The sequence below is a fragment of the Lissotriton vulgaris genome, chromosome 8, assembly GCF_964263255.1.
Source record: "Lissotriton vulgaris chromosome 8, aLisVul1.2, whole genome shotgun sequence".
Lineage (NCBI taxonomy): Eukaryota > Metazoa > Chordata > Amphibia > Caudata > Salamandridae > Lissotriton > Lissotriton vulgaris.
In genome coordinates, this window is record NC_141696.1 from 1,395,722,896 (window position 1) to 1,395,737,432 (window position 14,537).

The following is a 14,537-nucleotide window of genomic DNA, read 5'->3' on the forward strand; positions in this document are numbered from 1 at the left end:
CAGGTGTGCAGAATGTTCAGGCGGACGCACTCAGCAGGTTCCTTCACGAAAACCACGAGTGGGTCATAAACTACGGGGTGCTCGACGACATCTTCGCCATGTGGGGCACTCCAGAAGTGGATCTATTCGCCACCGCCGAAAACAGCAAATGCAGCGACTTCGCCTCGAGGTATTACCAGCCGGGGACTCTGGGGAACGCGTTATGGATCAGCTGGTCGAACAGCTTTGTGTACGCTTTTCCGCCTATTCCCCTGATTCCAGCGGTTCTTATCAAGCTGGCCCGATCCCTGGCACGGATGATCCTCATTGCGCCGCAATGGCCCAGACAGTGGTGGTTCACGGACCTGCTTCACCAGTTGATCCTGCCTCATCGGCGGCTGCCGTGTTGGCCGTACCTTCTCACGAAGTTCGGGGGGCAGATGGTGCACCCCAACCTCTCGTCATTGTGTTTAGCGGCATGGCTCCTGAGATAGTGCAATATGGACACTTGAATCTTCCTGAGGATTGCATAGACATATTGAAGGAGTCGAAGAGGCCATCTACTAGGACCTCTTATGCTTACAAGTGGAAGAGATTCTGCATCTGGTGCTTGTCTAAGAACTATGATCCGACGACCTGCAATGAGGATGTTATCCTGCCATACCTTCTGCATCTAGCTCAGTCTGGCCTTAATTTCCATTCTGTTAAGGTTCCTCTGGCTGCTATGACTGCTTACAGAAAATGCCCTTCGCAGACATCCTTCGTCCAGATTCCTGTGATTTAAGGATTTTTTGGAAGGGTTGAAGGTGTTCCCTCCTGTTCGGCTTCTGTCACCTTCATGGGAACTGAATGTAGTGCTGTCCAGGCCGTTGAAGGAGCCTTTCGAGCCTATTCATAAGGCTTTACTGCAGCACCTGTCTTGGAAGGCGGCGTTCCTCGTGGCCATTACATCGGCCCGCAGGTGAGTGATATTCAGGCATTGTGTTGCCAGTAACCTTATACTGTATTTCATGCTGCTAAGGTTGTAATGCGTACTCACCCTAAGTTCCTTCCCAAGGTGATTTCTGATTTTCCTGTTAATTAGACTATAACTTTACCAAAATCTTTCCAGAATCCTTCCAGTCCAGCGGAACGTTCTCTTCCTTCCCTGGATGTCAGAAGGGTGTTGAAATTCTATCTGCATAAGACCAAGGATATTCGTAGATCCGACCAATTGTTTGTCAACTATGGGTCGGTTAGAACTGGTATGGCTACTTCGAAACAGTCCATCTCTAGGTGGATTGTGTCATGTATCCAGCTCTCTTTCAGAAAGCGAATAAGACCTTAAGGGATAAGCCTATGGCTCATTCTACCAGGGACAAAGCAGCTACAACTGCTTTGCTTCGGAACGTTCCCATTGCAGAGATCTGCAGGGCGGCCACTTGTAAGTCGGTCCACACCTTTGCTAAGCATTACTGTCTGGACTCTAATGCCAGGGCAGATGCTCAGGTTGGGCAGGCTTCGCTGCGGAATTTGTTCGCACAATAGTGGTGTTGTCTATTTTTCTCCACCGCCGGGTTGTTTTTGGATGGGCTTGCCATTCTATTCACTAGATTATGACTATACACAGACATCCCCTACTACAGAAGGAATAGTTTCTTACCTGTAACTCCTGTTCTGTAGTAGGGGTATCTCTGGTATAGTCATAAGCACCCGCCCTCCTCCCCGGTGGAGAAAATGGTACTGTGAGGTATGCTACAGGCCTTGCATTATGCACCTTCAAAAAGAACTGAAAGTAAAAGGAAGGGGCTGTGCATGCTGGGATACCGAGGGTCTCTAGAGAGTTCCTTAAAAGCACGGTATCCCTTTTCCAGACACATAATGGCAGCCTATGGAGGTGTGATCGTGGGTTTAGGGCGGACCGGAATAACAGGCGAGGAGGCCGGATATAGTGAGCTATGATTTGCCTTTGTTTATTGTTTTACAGAGCTGGATGCCAGATAACGGGAAAACCAAAGGGTGGTGGAGGAAGGGAAGGGTCCTTGGGGCTTGACTCGTCTGGACGTCAGAAGGATGACCTATCGTTCTGAGCTTTGCGGGACTGGTTGTCTCGTTGAGGGATCCTGGCCGTGGACTGGTCCAGATGACATCCTCGGAGGTGTTTGAAATGAGAGAAAAGAGGGCTGTTAGTCCATGAGACCTGGACTGATCGGGGCTTTTTACCAGCACCAGGGGTGCAGACGGTTAAAGCGATCGTGCAGGAGGTATGGGAGGGGAGTAGGAGCGGAGATATGAAGAGCGGGAAGGGAGAAGGGTATAGGGGTGAAGTGTAGGTGAGGGGATCTTTATACAGTGACCGCGTGAAGAAATATTGCTGTACAATATCTATATACAGTGTGGAGTGCGGGCCTAAAGGGGAGGGGAGTGTCTACTTTTTACAACTATACACACACACGTCTGTGAATGGACAAGGAGACAGGGTACTCTCATGTCCCGCCGCAGCTCTACCGCAAGTTGCAGCCGCTCTCAGCCACCTCCTGGGGACTCCACCAGTCCTCGGTCCAGACGTCTACTTCTCCTCCGGTCTTCCTCTTGAGTTCTCTGTCTTTCTCGTCTCCTCCTGTCGCCTTCTCCTGGTTCTCCGCACGCTGTCTCCTGCCACGAGTCCGCCGCATCGAACACCCTTCTGTCCCGAAGGCCGGCTTTTCCGGATTCTGGCTCCAGGTAGAGGGAGGGACTTCCGGGGTCAGGGGAGGGTGCTTCCGGTCTTCCATTTGTTCCCATTGGTTCCTGAAATGGAGGATAGAGGGGTGGAGCCCGAGTTGCCATAGACGCTGCCTGGTCGGGTTCTGAGGCCGGGGATCTTATGTGATGATGCTGCATCAGCGAAGTAGGGGACCGGGCCGCTTCATAGGAGGCTTGTCTGTCCATCCCTTCCTCTCAATCATTCCAAGGATTTGGTGTGGGGAGGAAAGTTTCTCTATGAGTGAAACTTGACAAATTGTATTAAATGTGATGTTGGTGTTATATCCTTGGCATTTCTAGCTGAAGTACTGGACAGTGTAGCCTTATAGGTACAGGCTGCATTATTGTCTTTAATTTTCTCTTAAGTGTCTATGCAGGACTGCAATGAAGACAGTTTAAGAGATTATTTTTGAGTGCTCCGGGGTCCACGCACGTGGGCGGGACTATTCACTAGATTATGATTATAACAGAGATACCCCTACTACAGAACTGGAGTTACAGGTAAGAAACTACTCCATCTACTTACTCACCCTTCATGCGGAAAAAACAATCTAACAATGGAGCTGATGCCCATGCACAATTACCAGCAATAGGTGTGGAGTCACAATACCGTGACTCGAAATAACTTATTTGAAGAAAAATAACTTGCACACGTCCAAGCCCAACACTACATGGCAGGAGTGTGCACAGCATGTGAATCTACAGTACTACATGTCACAAACAGATGCTTGCAGGGTAAGTAACATTTCCTTCATTCCCACATGTCTGATTAGTTATAGAAATATTATATCTTAGCTTGTTGTGTGTCTTTACCACAGGTACACAGAACTGGCACCATGAAAACCCAAATTGTATGTTTAGTTTGGTTTACTACCTTACCCTCTATGTACCTTCACTTTTGATTTGTATAACATTTTTGTTCAAAATGTTAATTATGCAAATTAAATAAGGCATTTGTTCTTCACAGGTCATACCAAAAATACTGTGCCATCAGATTCTAGGAGCAATAGCCCTCATGGAAATTCTAAGAAAAACATCAAATTAATTGAAAAGTCTAGGTATGGTTGCCCTATTTTTTCATTAAAACATTCTACAGAAAACACTAGTTATGCTGATTGAACTGTGTCATGAGAGGTGCTGATGTTAGGCCCAACACAGCCATAGTACTTTATTTGAAAATACATTTTCAGAAGTGTTAAACATCTGTAAGAACTGATCGCCATGTTAATTTTTGTGAAGGAAGAGCAGCACAGTGTGGCAGTAGTATTTTATCAGACACAGAAAAAGCATGGATAGATTAACTAATTTCACCGAAAAGGAAGATTATTTTATAATTGTAGTAATAAATTTTCGGAACTTTCCAGAACACGACCTGGAAATAGCCATTCCTGACCCCCTGGCATTAAGGCATAGTAAATGTGCTAGCCAAAGATAAAGCCAGTTGGGGCTTCCCCTCATATACAGGGCACTTCTACAGCTGTGGGATCAGTTAAAGCATTTCTTTATGCAGGTAAAATACTAATGACAGTGTCTAAACCGCAGACTTCTGGTCTGGCTTTAGTGGCCTTGCTGTCCACCTTCTGGTGGCCCTGCCCATATCCCTAACAATGACTGAATCTTGCATCTGAGAGACTGGTTCCAGATGTGTCCCAAATGGGATGAAGTATCTTGGGGTCTTGTTAAACAGGAGCATGATACAAATGTCACAGCAAAATTAGGTAGTAGTGTTCACAAAGGAAACCTCTGCACCATTCATTCAGAAACAATATTATTATATAGACAATTAGAAGCGTGACATATTAGGTAAAATAGAACAAAACTTTAAAAAATGGGTGCTAAAGAACCTCAAGGCACCTACTACCTCAAGGTGCTATAGGTACACACAAATGTGAAACCAAAATAGAACTGTTAAGGAATGAGGTTCTGATTACAGCACACCTAACAATCAAGAGTATTTTAGTCTTGGCTTAAGTAATGCGCCCTCAGAAAAAACTCTATCTATCATAAAGAGCAGAGTTAAGAACATAGCACAATGATTAAGTGAACAGGGATCCAAGCAGTCCAGAGTAAATTCTGAGAGAGTCCTCTTCAGATTTCATCAATTCTTTCTTTATTAATGTTCATAATTTCATAAAAAGATCTTCCAGCACGTAAATCGCCAACACGTGTTTAGTCTCACACAGAGACTTCATCAAGGCACAATATGTGTAAGTGAATGAGCATAGAGAGTATATCAAAGCATCACTGGTTGGCCAAAGTATATTTCATAAGGAAGCCGCAGCATCAACCATGTATAAGATGATCTGACTTAACAAAAAAGATAATTTACAGGCTCCATATGATAAATAGCCAGTGTATCAAAGGTCCGTCTTGTTACAATGACTGCCCACTAGTTAAAGGCTATCCGAGTTAGCAACCATGATAAGTTGCGTGCCGCAAAGTTAGGAACGAGCTCCGTAAATGCTCCGTCACCCACAGCAACGACAAAGGATAAACCAAAGTCACTGTACACGAGCGCTAAACTTGATTTAGCAAAATGGTCACACCTCCATTTATCAATGTAACGCAGAGTAGAACTCATGAAAATGGTGACTGCGCCACCCTTTATGTCCTAGGAATGCTACAGATTTTGGTCCTTCGCGTCCTTCTATTGAGTATAAACTCTGAAATCAAGACTTTATTGTGGGGTACCAGTAAGCTTTGAATTTTCATGTCAAAGCTTTATGATCATGCAGAGGCAGGGGGGCTCCGCTTCCCACACATAAGCACCGATTATCTTGCTACTCATCTGTCTCAACTGACTGGTTGCCCTCAGATAGGGATTTCCCCCAGTTTGAGATGGATTGAGTGATCTATACTACAATGTGCCACCAGCTCACGTGCCCTCTTTACCGTGAAGCCAGACCCGCGTTCATTCAGTAACCCAATAGTTTTTACCATGTTTCGAATATGTAAACAGGCACCACTTTATTGAATGTGGTCCCAATAGCTTGATTCCTTGCCGACTCCAAGTTAAAACAAAGGGTTGCAGATAGGGTGGCCTTCGGGTTGAATGGCCGGAATGTGGACACAGTGTGACATACGGACAGTTTATCAGTTGCCCAAGGGGGCTACTCTCAAGTATTTAGCTAATCTGAGCTTCGAATACGACCTAGTGCAATCCCAGCAGTGGAAGTATCTTCAGATGTTACACTGTATTAGATACAAGCTAGGGAGGGCCCATTACTTCTCCCAGTCTCGCCAATCTGTGAGTATTTGCACCAGCGAGACACGGCTAGGGGGGCAATGTTGGAATTTTACAATGTGCTGATAGCTGATTCCTTCTCGCAACAAAATAAGGGATTTTAAAGTGGGTTCAGAAGAAGGAAGGGATCACCACCCTCTAAAGTTACAACTTAGAATAGGGAAAGTTGTACAAAGAGAAACAGTGATCCCAGCTTAGATGGAATATCCAAAACGACTATCCACCAGATTAACAGAGGAACATATGGAAAAGCTGTCAAAGTTCCAGCAAAATAAAATTAATTGTGGATAGCTTCAAGCCCTTCCCAGAAGGGTATGAGAATACTATTGGACGGGTAGTACAATGCTTAGGAGCAGTTCTAAAAGGGAAAGGATTAAAGAATGCAATAAACGCAAGGCCCCTAAATAACCATAGCAATAACAACAACAAGTTTACCAAAGAATGTAAGACTCTCAAGGCACAGATAAGGAAAGGCGAGAAAAACCATGATTTAAGGTATGATAGAGGAAGCCCTAATGCATTGATGAAGTTAAGGCAAAGGTATACAAACTTAATTAGAGACCAGAAAAGAGAGTACAAAGAGAAGTGCTGGAGACTCATGATAGTCAATAGAAACTAAAAACATTAAGGACTTCCGGAAATTAGTCCAAGAGGGGTCAGGAAAAACGCAGGGACAGATGGTCTACGCAGTGGAGGAGCATGCTTGGGTGGACCATCTGGAAGAGATATATGGTAAAGAAGTGGAGAGGGTGGAGAAAGAAGAACCCACTTTGAGAACGTGGGTGAGGATGTAAGAGCTATGTGTAAGAAAGTGACACTGAGACATAAATAAGAAAACGTAGGAGGCTTTCATTAAACAACCTCACCCATCGACACAGTAGCTCCAACTGCCAATTTTTAGAACATCTGTGTACTAGGTTCCATGTCGGAATACAAGGAATAGAACCTAGATAAATCACAAATCTCCCTTCATATATAAAACAAAATCATAAAAACTTACGAAGACAGTAACATTACATGACATATTATCTTACAAAGTCCTGCAGATAACTGGGAACATTACCGGCCCTGAGACTCCTGCGAGTAGTATCATTACTTGTGCCAAGCTCAGATGTACCTTCACCAGTGGAATCTAGATCTTCTCCAGCAACTTCTGTACCCACATGTGCCACACGATTGAGATTCCAAATACGACCATCTGTTTTCACAGCATTTTTTAACAATTTGATTACCGTTTTGACACCAGTAAACTTCGACCATTTTTGGCAGCCAACAGGAACTTTAATTTTAAGTTTGTCCTCTATTTTGAAATTCAAAACTTTCGAAGATTTGCGAGAATCCTAATAAACCTTCCTCCTTTCCTGAAGCAATAACTCCACTGCCCAAATTTATTGTTTTTAAAACCCTTATCTAAGGTCATCCAACCTGGTCACAAACTGGTATTAGAAGATCTCCCTCTAAATAATTCAAAGGGAGTTCTACCTGTGGTTGAATGAGGTGTAAACCGGTAAGCTGAAATTCTATTTTGCAGCTCAGTTCTCCAATCAAGACAATTTACCCTCGCCAATTAAATAGTATCTTTCAGCGTTTTGTTGAACCTCTCCAGAGAGCCATTCGACTCTGGATGATATAAAGATATCTTTTTGTGTACAATACCACTAACCGAAAGATATTTCTCCATCTCATCTGAGCAAAATTGGGGACCATTATCAGAAATTAAAGATTTTGGAAAACTCTCGCTTTTAAAAATTGATTCTAAAAACTTGATTATACACAGAGATGTTATCTTTCTCACCGAGCTAACTTCAACCCAACGAGAGTACAAATCCATCAATACAATCAAATAAGGAGTCTGATGTTCTCCATGTAAAGGACCCACAATGTCATTTGCTACTTCATCCCATGGACACATCCTCATCGCCAGTGTAACAAAGTGACACTGAGACATAAATAAGAAAATGTAGGAGGCTTTTATTAAACAACCTCACCCATCGAGACAGTAGCTCCAACTGCCAATGTTTAGAACATCTGTGTACTAGGTTCCATGTCAGAATACAAGGAATAGAACCTCGATCCATCACACTATGTTTGAATTAGGAAACATTAGAAATGTAATTGCAAGATTGTCTGACCCGAGCTGCTGGACCCGATAACATGCCTGCGATAATTATAAAAAATCGTCCAGCTTGGTGGGCAGAACTATTTCACAGGTTGTTTGACAGAATCTTGAACACAGGGATTATACCTGAAAACTGGAGCGGGGCTATTATCAGACCAATAAGCAAAAAGTGAGATGTAAAAACCAAAAAAAACTATAGGATGATTAACCTCCTGGATGTGACCAAAAAGGCATTCGCAAAAATAATCCTGAGAATGCTAAAAGATTAGGCTGATCTAAATGGTATAGTACCCCCGGAACAGCGGGGCTTTAAGGAATGGCACTCTACAATTGACCACTGCTTCTCGCTCTGGGGCAATCTTTTCTGCTGCTTTGTTGACTTCCGTGCAGCTTTTGATATTGTTGACAGAAACGGTCTATGGGAGGCACTGCGAAAATTAGATCGCCCTAAAGACCTCTTAAGGCTAATTCAGAAGCTGCACAGGAGGAACTTGGCTCTGGTTATCCTGGACACTATGGGAACGCTAACACAAAAAATACAAGTGAATAATGGATTGAGACAGGGTTGTGTATTGGCCCCTCTACTCTTCTCCTTGTTTGTTGCCGACCTGCCTGCGACTCTGGCTGCCAAAAATGTTTTTAGCCCCAAAATGAATAGTAAACATGCAGATGCAGATGATCTTGTGGTCTTAGACCAGACTGAAATAGGCCTTCAAAGAAAATGTGAGAAATTTGAGAGCTATTGTAGATTGAAAAAAATGGTGGTAAATATGGATAAGACACAAGTGATCTGCTTTGGGAAAACTAAAAGCAAATTTAAGTGGCACCTAGGTACGGAGAGTCTTGAAGTAGTACAGGAATATAAGTACCTTGGAGTTTGGTTTGAGCAGTCTCTGAAATTAAAATATCACCTAGAGGCCTTAAAGGCCAGGGCTATTGCCTCGATGAGAATGTAATAAGGCCTTTGGAGAAATGTCATGTAGACCAGTGCTAAAAGCCTACGAAGCAATGATCCCTCCGCAACTCCAATATGGAACTGAATTGTTCTATATTAGTGGTAAAAAAAGGTGGGATGCAGAGGAGGGGAATCGCCTGAAGTATTTACTGTCACTTCCCAACTCAGACATGATACAAGCAATAGAATTAGAGACGGGCATGATTTCATGGAATATGTAGGCCGCAAAAGCCCTAATAAGATTCTGAGGAAAACTAAGCGGGAAGGATGGACAGAACATTTCTCAGTGGTACAAGAATGAAATTCTGCAAAGTGAATTAAAATGGGCAAAAAAGGTTAGGTCCAACCAGGCTGCCGTTTGCACTTCTATGAAAGAAAAGCAGCTCCCACAGACATTCCAAATAGAAAATATAAATCTCCAAGAGTGTGCTAAAGGTGCTAGTCACAGAATTGTCCAACGAATATCAATACTTAGAAGAGAAAAAATATGTACATTGTAATTTAAATGCATGGCGGAATAAAGTGAGTTACCCATATGTGAATACCCTACCAAAACAGATGTTAAGAAACTAAGTACTAAGAGTAAGATTTGGACTCAACCCTTGTAACATAAGTGCTAATGCAAAAGCAAAAATGACTGGTACAGGAGGGAACTGTGCCTAAAACTCAAACGACAGCGGAGGCAATGGTTACGTCCAATATTCCTGAAATATGAAATTAGGACTTGAGGGCCTGCCTTAGCATTTTTAGCTGAGATTAGTTTTTTAGATATAGTATGTGCTATTGGCAGATTTATGAGGGCAGTTAGTGTAATGTTCATTGATAACCAGTAGGAGTGTGGATGTGCTTTATAAAATTACTGGGAGAATTTTATTAGAAGATCCATTTTATCTGAATAATTTATATGTGGTTTTATTGTTATTAATTTTATCATTTTTATTGTGTATTATTTAAAGGCCATTTGTCTAAATAAACATATCCTTGACTTGACAGATGTGACATTGCATTGAATACAAACTAGAGAGGGCCCATTACTTCACCCAGTCTTACCAATCTGCGAGTATTTTCACCAGCGAGACACCGCTAGGGGGACGATGTGGGGGATTTTACAATGTGCTGATAGCTGATGCCTTCTCGCAGCCTACACTAACTTCCACTAGGCTCTTTTTGCTTGCTGCAGTGGGCCATATTTACACTGCCACGGCCTAGTCTAGGCTTCAGCAAATAAATTACTCCTTCCGAGAGGCAAGGTTGAAGTTTTCTTACAATATCTCCTGCACAACTGGTATTGGTCGCCAGTTTAGCTCCAATGTCTGTTCTCTTACCACATACGTGATGTGAGTGGCTGTGATTTGGTGCACATTTTATGGCTTTGTCCAACCTTTTCTAGTTACTGGTCTGACATGTGGCAGGTCCTGGGCGAGCCTGGGATGTCCAGATTGTCCCTTCCATTGCTCATCCCTTTTGCATGACTAGTCAGGTAATACTTTTCCAAAAAAAGAAAGCGCTTGGTGGTGCCTGCCTTGGCGACGGCGAAACTCTGTAATCTGATAGAGACATCTAGCTGCAGATTCCTTAAGTTAGAATATCCCCAGGTGGGAGACTGGATCCGGAAAATCTTTTACAGCAGCAACTCTGCGTGCCGGGGGACGACGCCACCTGGCCCCGCCCTGAAGTCGTCCACGTGCGTGACGTCAGCTAGGTCATATAAGTCCCTCCCGGCACGCTGACGCCAGTTTCCTTCTTTTCCACGTGCAAGAGCGGTTCCTCTGGCCTGTTTTCAGGCCCCCTTTTTGACGCTTTGCGTCAGGAATAGTGTGCGATGCCTTCGGGCTTCAAAACTTGTAATTACAAGTGAATAATGGATTGAGACAGGGTTGTGTATTGGCCCCTCTACTCTTCTCCTTCTTTGTTGCCGAACTGCCTGAGACTCTGGCTGCCACAAATGGTTTTAGCCCCAAAATGAATAGCAAACACGTGGCATGCCTCTTGTATGCAGATGATCTTGTGGTCTTAGACCAGACTGAAATAGGCCTTCAAAGAAAATTTGAGAAATTTGAGAACTATTAGTAGATGGAAAAAAAATGGTGGTAAATATGGATAAGACACAAGTGATCTGCTTTGGGAAAACTAAAAGCAAATTTAAGTGGCACCTAGGTACGGAGAGTCTTGAAGTAGTACACGAATATAAGTACCTTGGAGTTTGGTTTGAGCAGTCTCTGAAATTAAAATATCACCTAGAGGCCTTAAAGTCCAGGGCTATTGCCTCGGTGAGAATGTAATAAGGCCTTTGGAGAAATGTCATGTAGACCAGTGCTAAAAGCCTACAAAGCAATGATCCCTCCGCAACTCCAATATGGAACTGAATTGTTATATATTAGTGGTAAAAAAAGGTGGGATGCAGAGGAGGGGAATCGCCTGAAGTATTTACTGTCACTTCCCAACTCAGACATGATACAAGCAATAGAATTAGAGACAGGCATGATTTCAAGGAATATGTGGGCCGCAAAAGCCCTAATAAGATTCTGGGGAAAACTAAGCGAGGAGGATAGACAGAACATTTCTCAGTGGTGCAAGAATGAAATTCTGCAAAGTGAATTAAAATGGGCAAAAAAGAGTAGGTCCAACCTGGCTGCCGTTTGCACTGCTATGAAAGAAAAGCAGCTCCCACAGACATTCCAAATAGAAAATATAAATCTCCAAGAGTGTGCTAAAGGCGCTAGTCACAGAATTGTCCAACGAATATCAATACTTAGAAGAGAAAAAATATGTACATTGTAATTTAAATGCATGGCGGAATAAAGTGAGTTACCCATATGTGAATACCCTACCAAAACAGATGTTAAGAAACTAAGTACTAAGAGTAAGATTTGGACTCAACCCTTGTAACATAAGTGCTAATGCAAAAGCAAAAATTACTGGTACAGGAGGGAACTGTGCATAAGACTCAAACGACAGCGGAGGCAATGGTTACGTCCAATATTCCTGAAATATGAAATTAGGACTTGAGGGCCTGCCTTAGCATTTTTAGCTGAGATTAGTTTTTTAGATATAGTATGTGCTATTGGCAGATTTATGAGGGCAGTTAGTGTAATGTTCATTGATAACCAGTAGGAGTGTGGATGTGCTTTATAAAATTACTGGGAGAATTTTATTAGAAGATCCATTTTATCTGAATAATTTATATGTGGTTTTATTGTTATTAATTTTATCATTTTTATTGTGTATTATTTAAAGGCCATTTGTCTAAATAAACATATCCTTGACTTGACAGATGTGACACTGCATTGAATACAAACTAGAGAGGGCCCATTACTTCACCCAGTCTTACCAATCTGCGAGTATTTTCACCAGCGAGACACCACTAGGGGGACGATGTGGGGATTTTACAATGTGCTGATAGCTGATGCCTTCTCGCAGCCTACACTAACTTCCACTAGGCTCTTTTTGCTTGCTGCAGTGGGCCATATTTACACTGCCACGGCCTAGTCTAGGCTTCAGCAAATAAATTACTCCTTCCGAGAGGCAAGGTTGAAGTTTTCTTACAATATCTCCTGCACAACTGGTATTGGTCGCCAGTTAAGCTCCAATGTCTGTTCTCTTACCACATACGTGATGTGAGTGGCTGTGATTTGGTGCACATTTTATGGCTTTGTCCAACCTTTTCTAGTTACTGGTCTGACATGTGGTAGGTCCTGGGATGTCCAGATTGTCCCTTCCATTGCTCATCCCTTTTGCATGACTAGTCAGGTAATACTTTTCCAAAAAAAGAAAGCGCTGGGTGGTGCCTGCCTTGGCGACGGCGAAACTCTGTAATCTGATAGAGACATCTAGCTGCAGATTCTGTAAGTTAGAATATCCCCAGGTGGGAGACTGGATCCGGAAAATCTTTTACAGCAGCAACTCTGCGTGCCGGGGGACAACGCCACATGGCCCCGCCCTGAAGTCGTCCACGTGCGTGAAGTCAGCTAGGTCATATAAGTCCCTCCCGGCACGCTGACGCCAGTTTCCTTCTTTTCCGCGTGCAAGAGCGGTTCCTCTGGCCTGTTTTCAGGCCCCCTTTTTAACGCTTTGCGTCAGGAATAGTGTGCGATGCCTTCGGGCTTCAAAACTTGTAATTACAAGTGAATAATGGATTGAGACAGGGTTGTGTATTGGCCCCTCTACTCTTCTCCTTCTTTGTTGCCGAACTGCCTGAGACTCTGGCTGCCACAAATGGTTTTAGCCCCAAAATGAATAGCAAACACGTGGCATGCCTCTTGTATGCAGATGATCTTGTGGTCTTACACCAGACTGAAATAGGCCTTCAAAGAAAATTTGAGAAATTTGAGAACTATTAGTAGATGGAAAAAAAATGGTGGTAAATATGGATAAGACACAAGTGATCTGCTTTGGGAAAACTAAAAGCAAATTTAAGTGGCACCTAGGTACGGAGAGTCTTGAAGTAGTACACGAATATAAGTACCTTGGAGTTTGGTTTGAGCAGTCTATGAAATTAAAATATCACCTAGAGGCTTTAAAGTCCAGGGCTATTGCCTCGGTGAGAATGTAATAAGGCCTTTGGAGAAATGTCATGTAGACCAGTGCTAAAAGCCTACAAAGCAATGATCCCTCCGCAACTCCAATATGGAACTGAATTGTTATATATTAGTGGTAAAAAAAGGTGGGATGCAGAGGAGGGGAATCGCCTGAAGTATTTACTGTCACTTCCCAACTCAGACATGATACAAGCAATAGAATTAGAGACAGGCATGATTTCAAGGAATATGTGGGCCGCAAAAGCCCTAATAAGATTCTGGGGAAAACTAAGCGGGGAGGATGGACAGAACATTTCTCAGTGGTGCAAGAATGAAATTCTGCAAAGTGAATTAAAATGGGCAAAAAAGAGTAGGTCCAACCTGGCTGCCGTTTGCACTGCTATGAAAGAAAAGCAGCTCCCACAGACATTCCAAATAGAAAATAGAAATCTCCAAGAGTGTGCTAAAGGCGCTAGTCACAGAATTGTCCAACGAATATCAATACTTAGAAGAGAAAAAATATGTACATTTTATGTTAAATGCATGGCGGAATAAAGTGGGTTACCCATATGTGAATACCCTACCAAAACAGATGTTAAGAAACAAAGTACTAAGAGTAAGATTTGGACTCAACCCTTGTAACATAAGTGCTAATGCAAAAGCAAAAATGACTGGTACAGGAGGGACCTGTGCCTAAAACTCAAACGACAGCGGAGGCAATGGTTACGTCCAATATTCCTGAGATATGAAATTAGGACTCGAGGGCCTGCCTTAGCATTTTTAGCTGAGATTAGTTTTTTAGATATAGAATGTGCTATTGGCAGATTTATGAGGGCAGTTAGTGTAATGTTCATTGATAATCAGTAGGAGTGTGGATGTGCTTTTTAAAATTACTGGGAGAATTTTATTAGAAGATATATTTTTTTTTTTCACAACCAATTTTATTGAGCAAAAGAGTATCCAGAATGTGGTATCTTCACACACCAAGATCCCCACAAC

The 14,537-nt window shown here is 42.9% G+C and overlaps 1 protein-coding gene across 1 annotated transcript in view; it reads left to right on the forward strand.

Annotated features, from left to right (window-relative positions):
* The window catches only part of LOC147698809 (E3 ubiquitin-protein ligase TTC3-like), a 1,497,644-nt gene that overhangs the window by 518,256 nt on the left and 964,851 nt on the right, over nucleotides 1-14,537 (forward strand). The window contains exon 16 of the mRNA XM_086935406.1: nucleotides 3,671-3,761. Coding sequence (XP_086791532.1) covers nucleotides 3,671-3,761 — 91 coding nt within the window. The remainder of the gene's footprint in view (nucleotides 1-3,670; nucleotides 3,762-14,537) is intronic.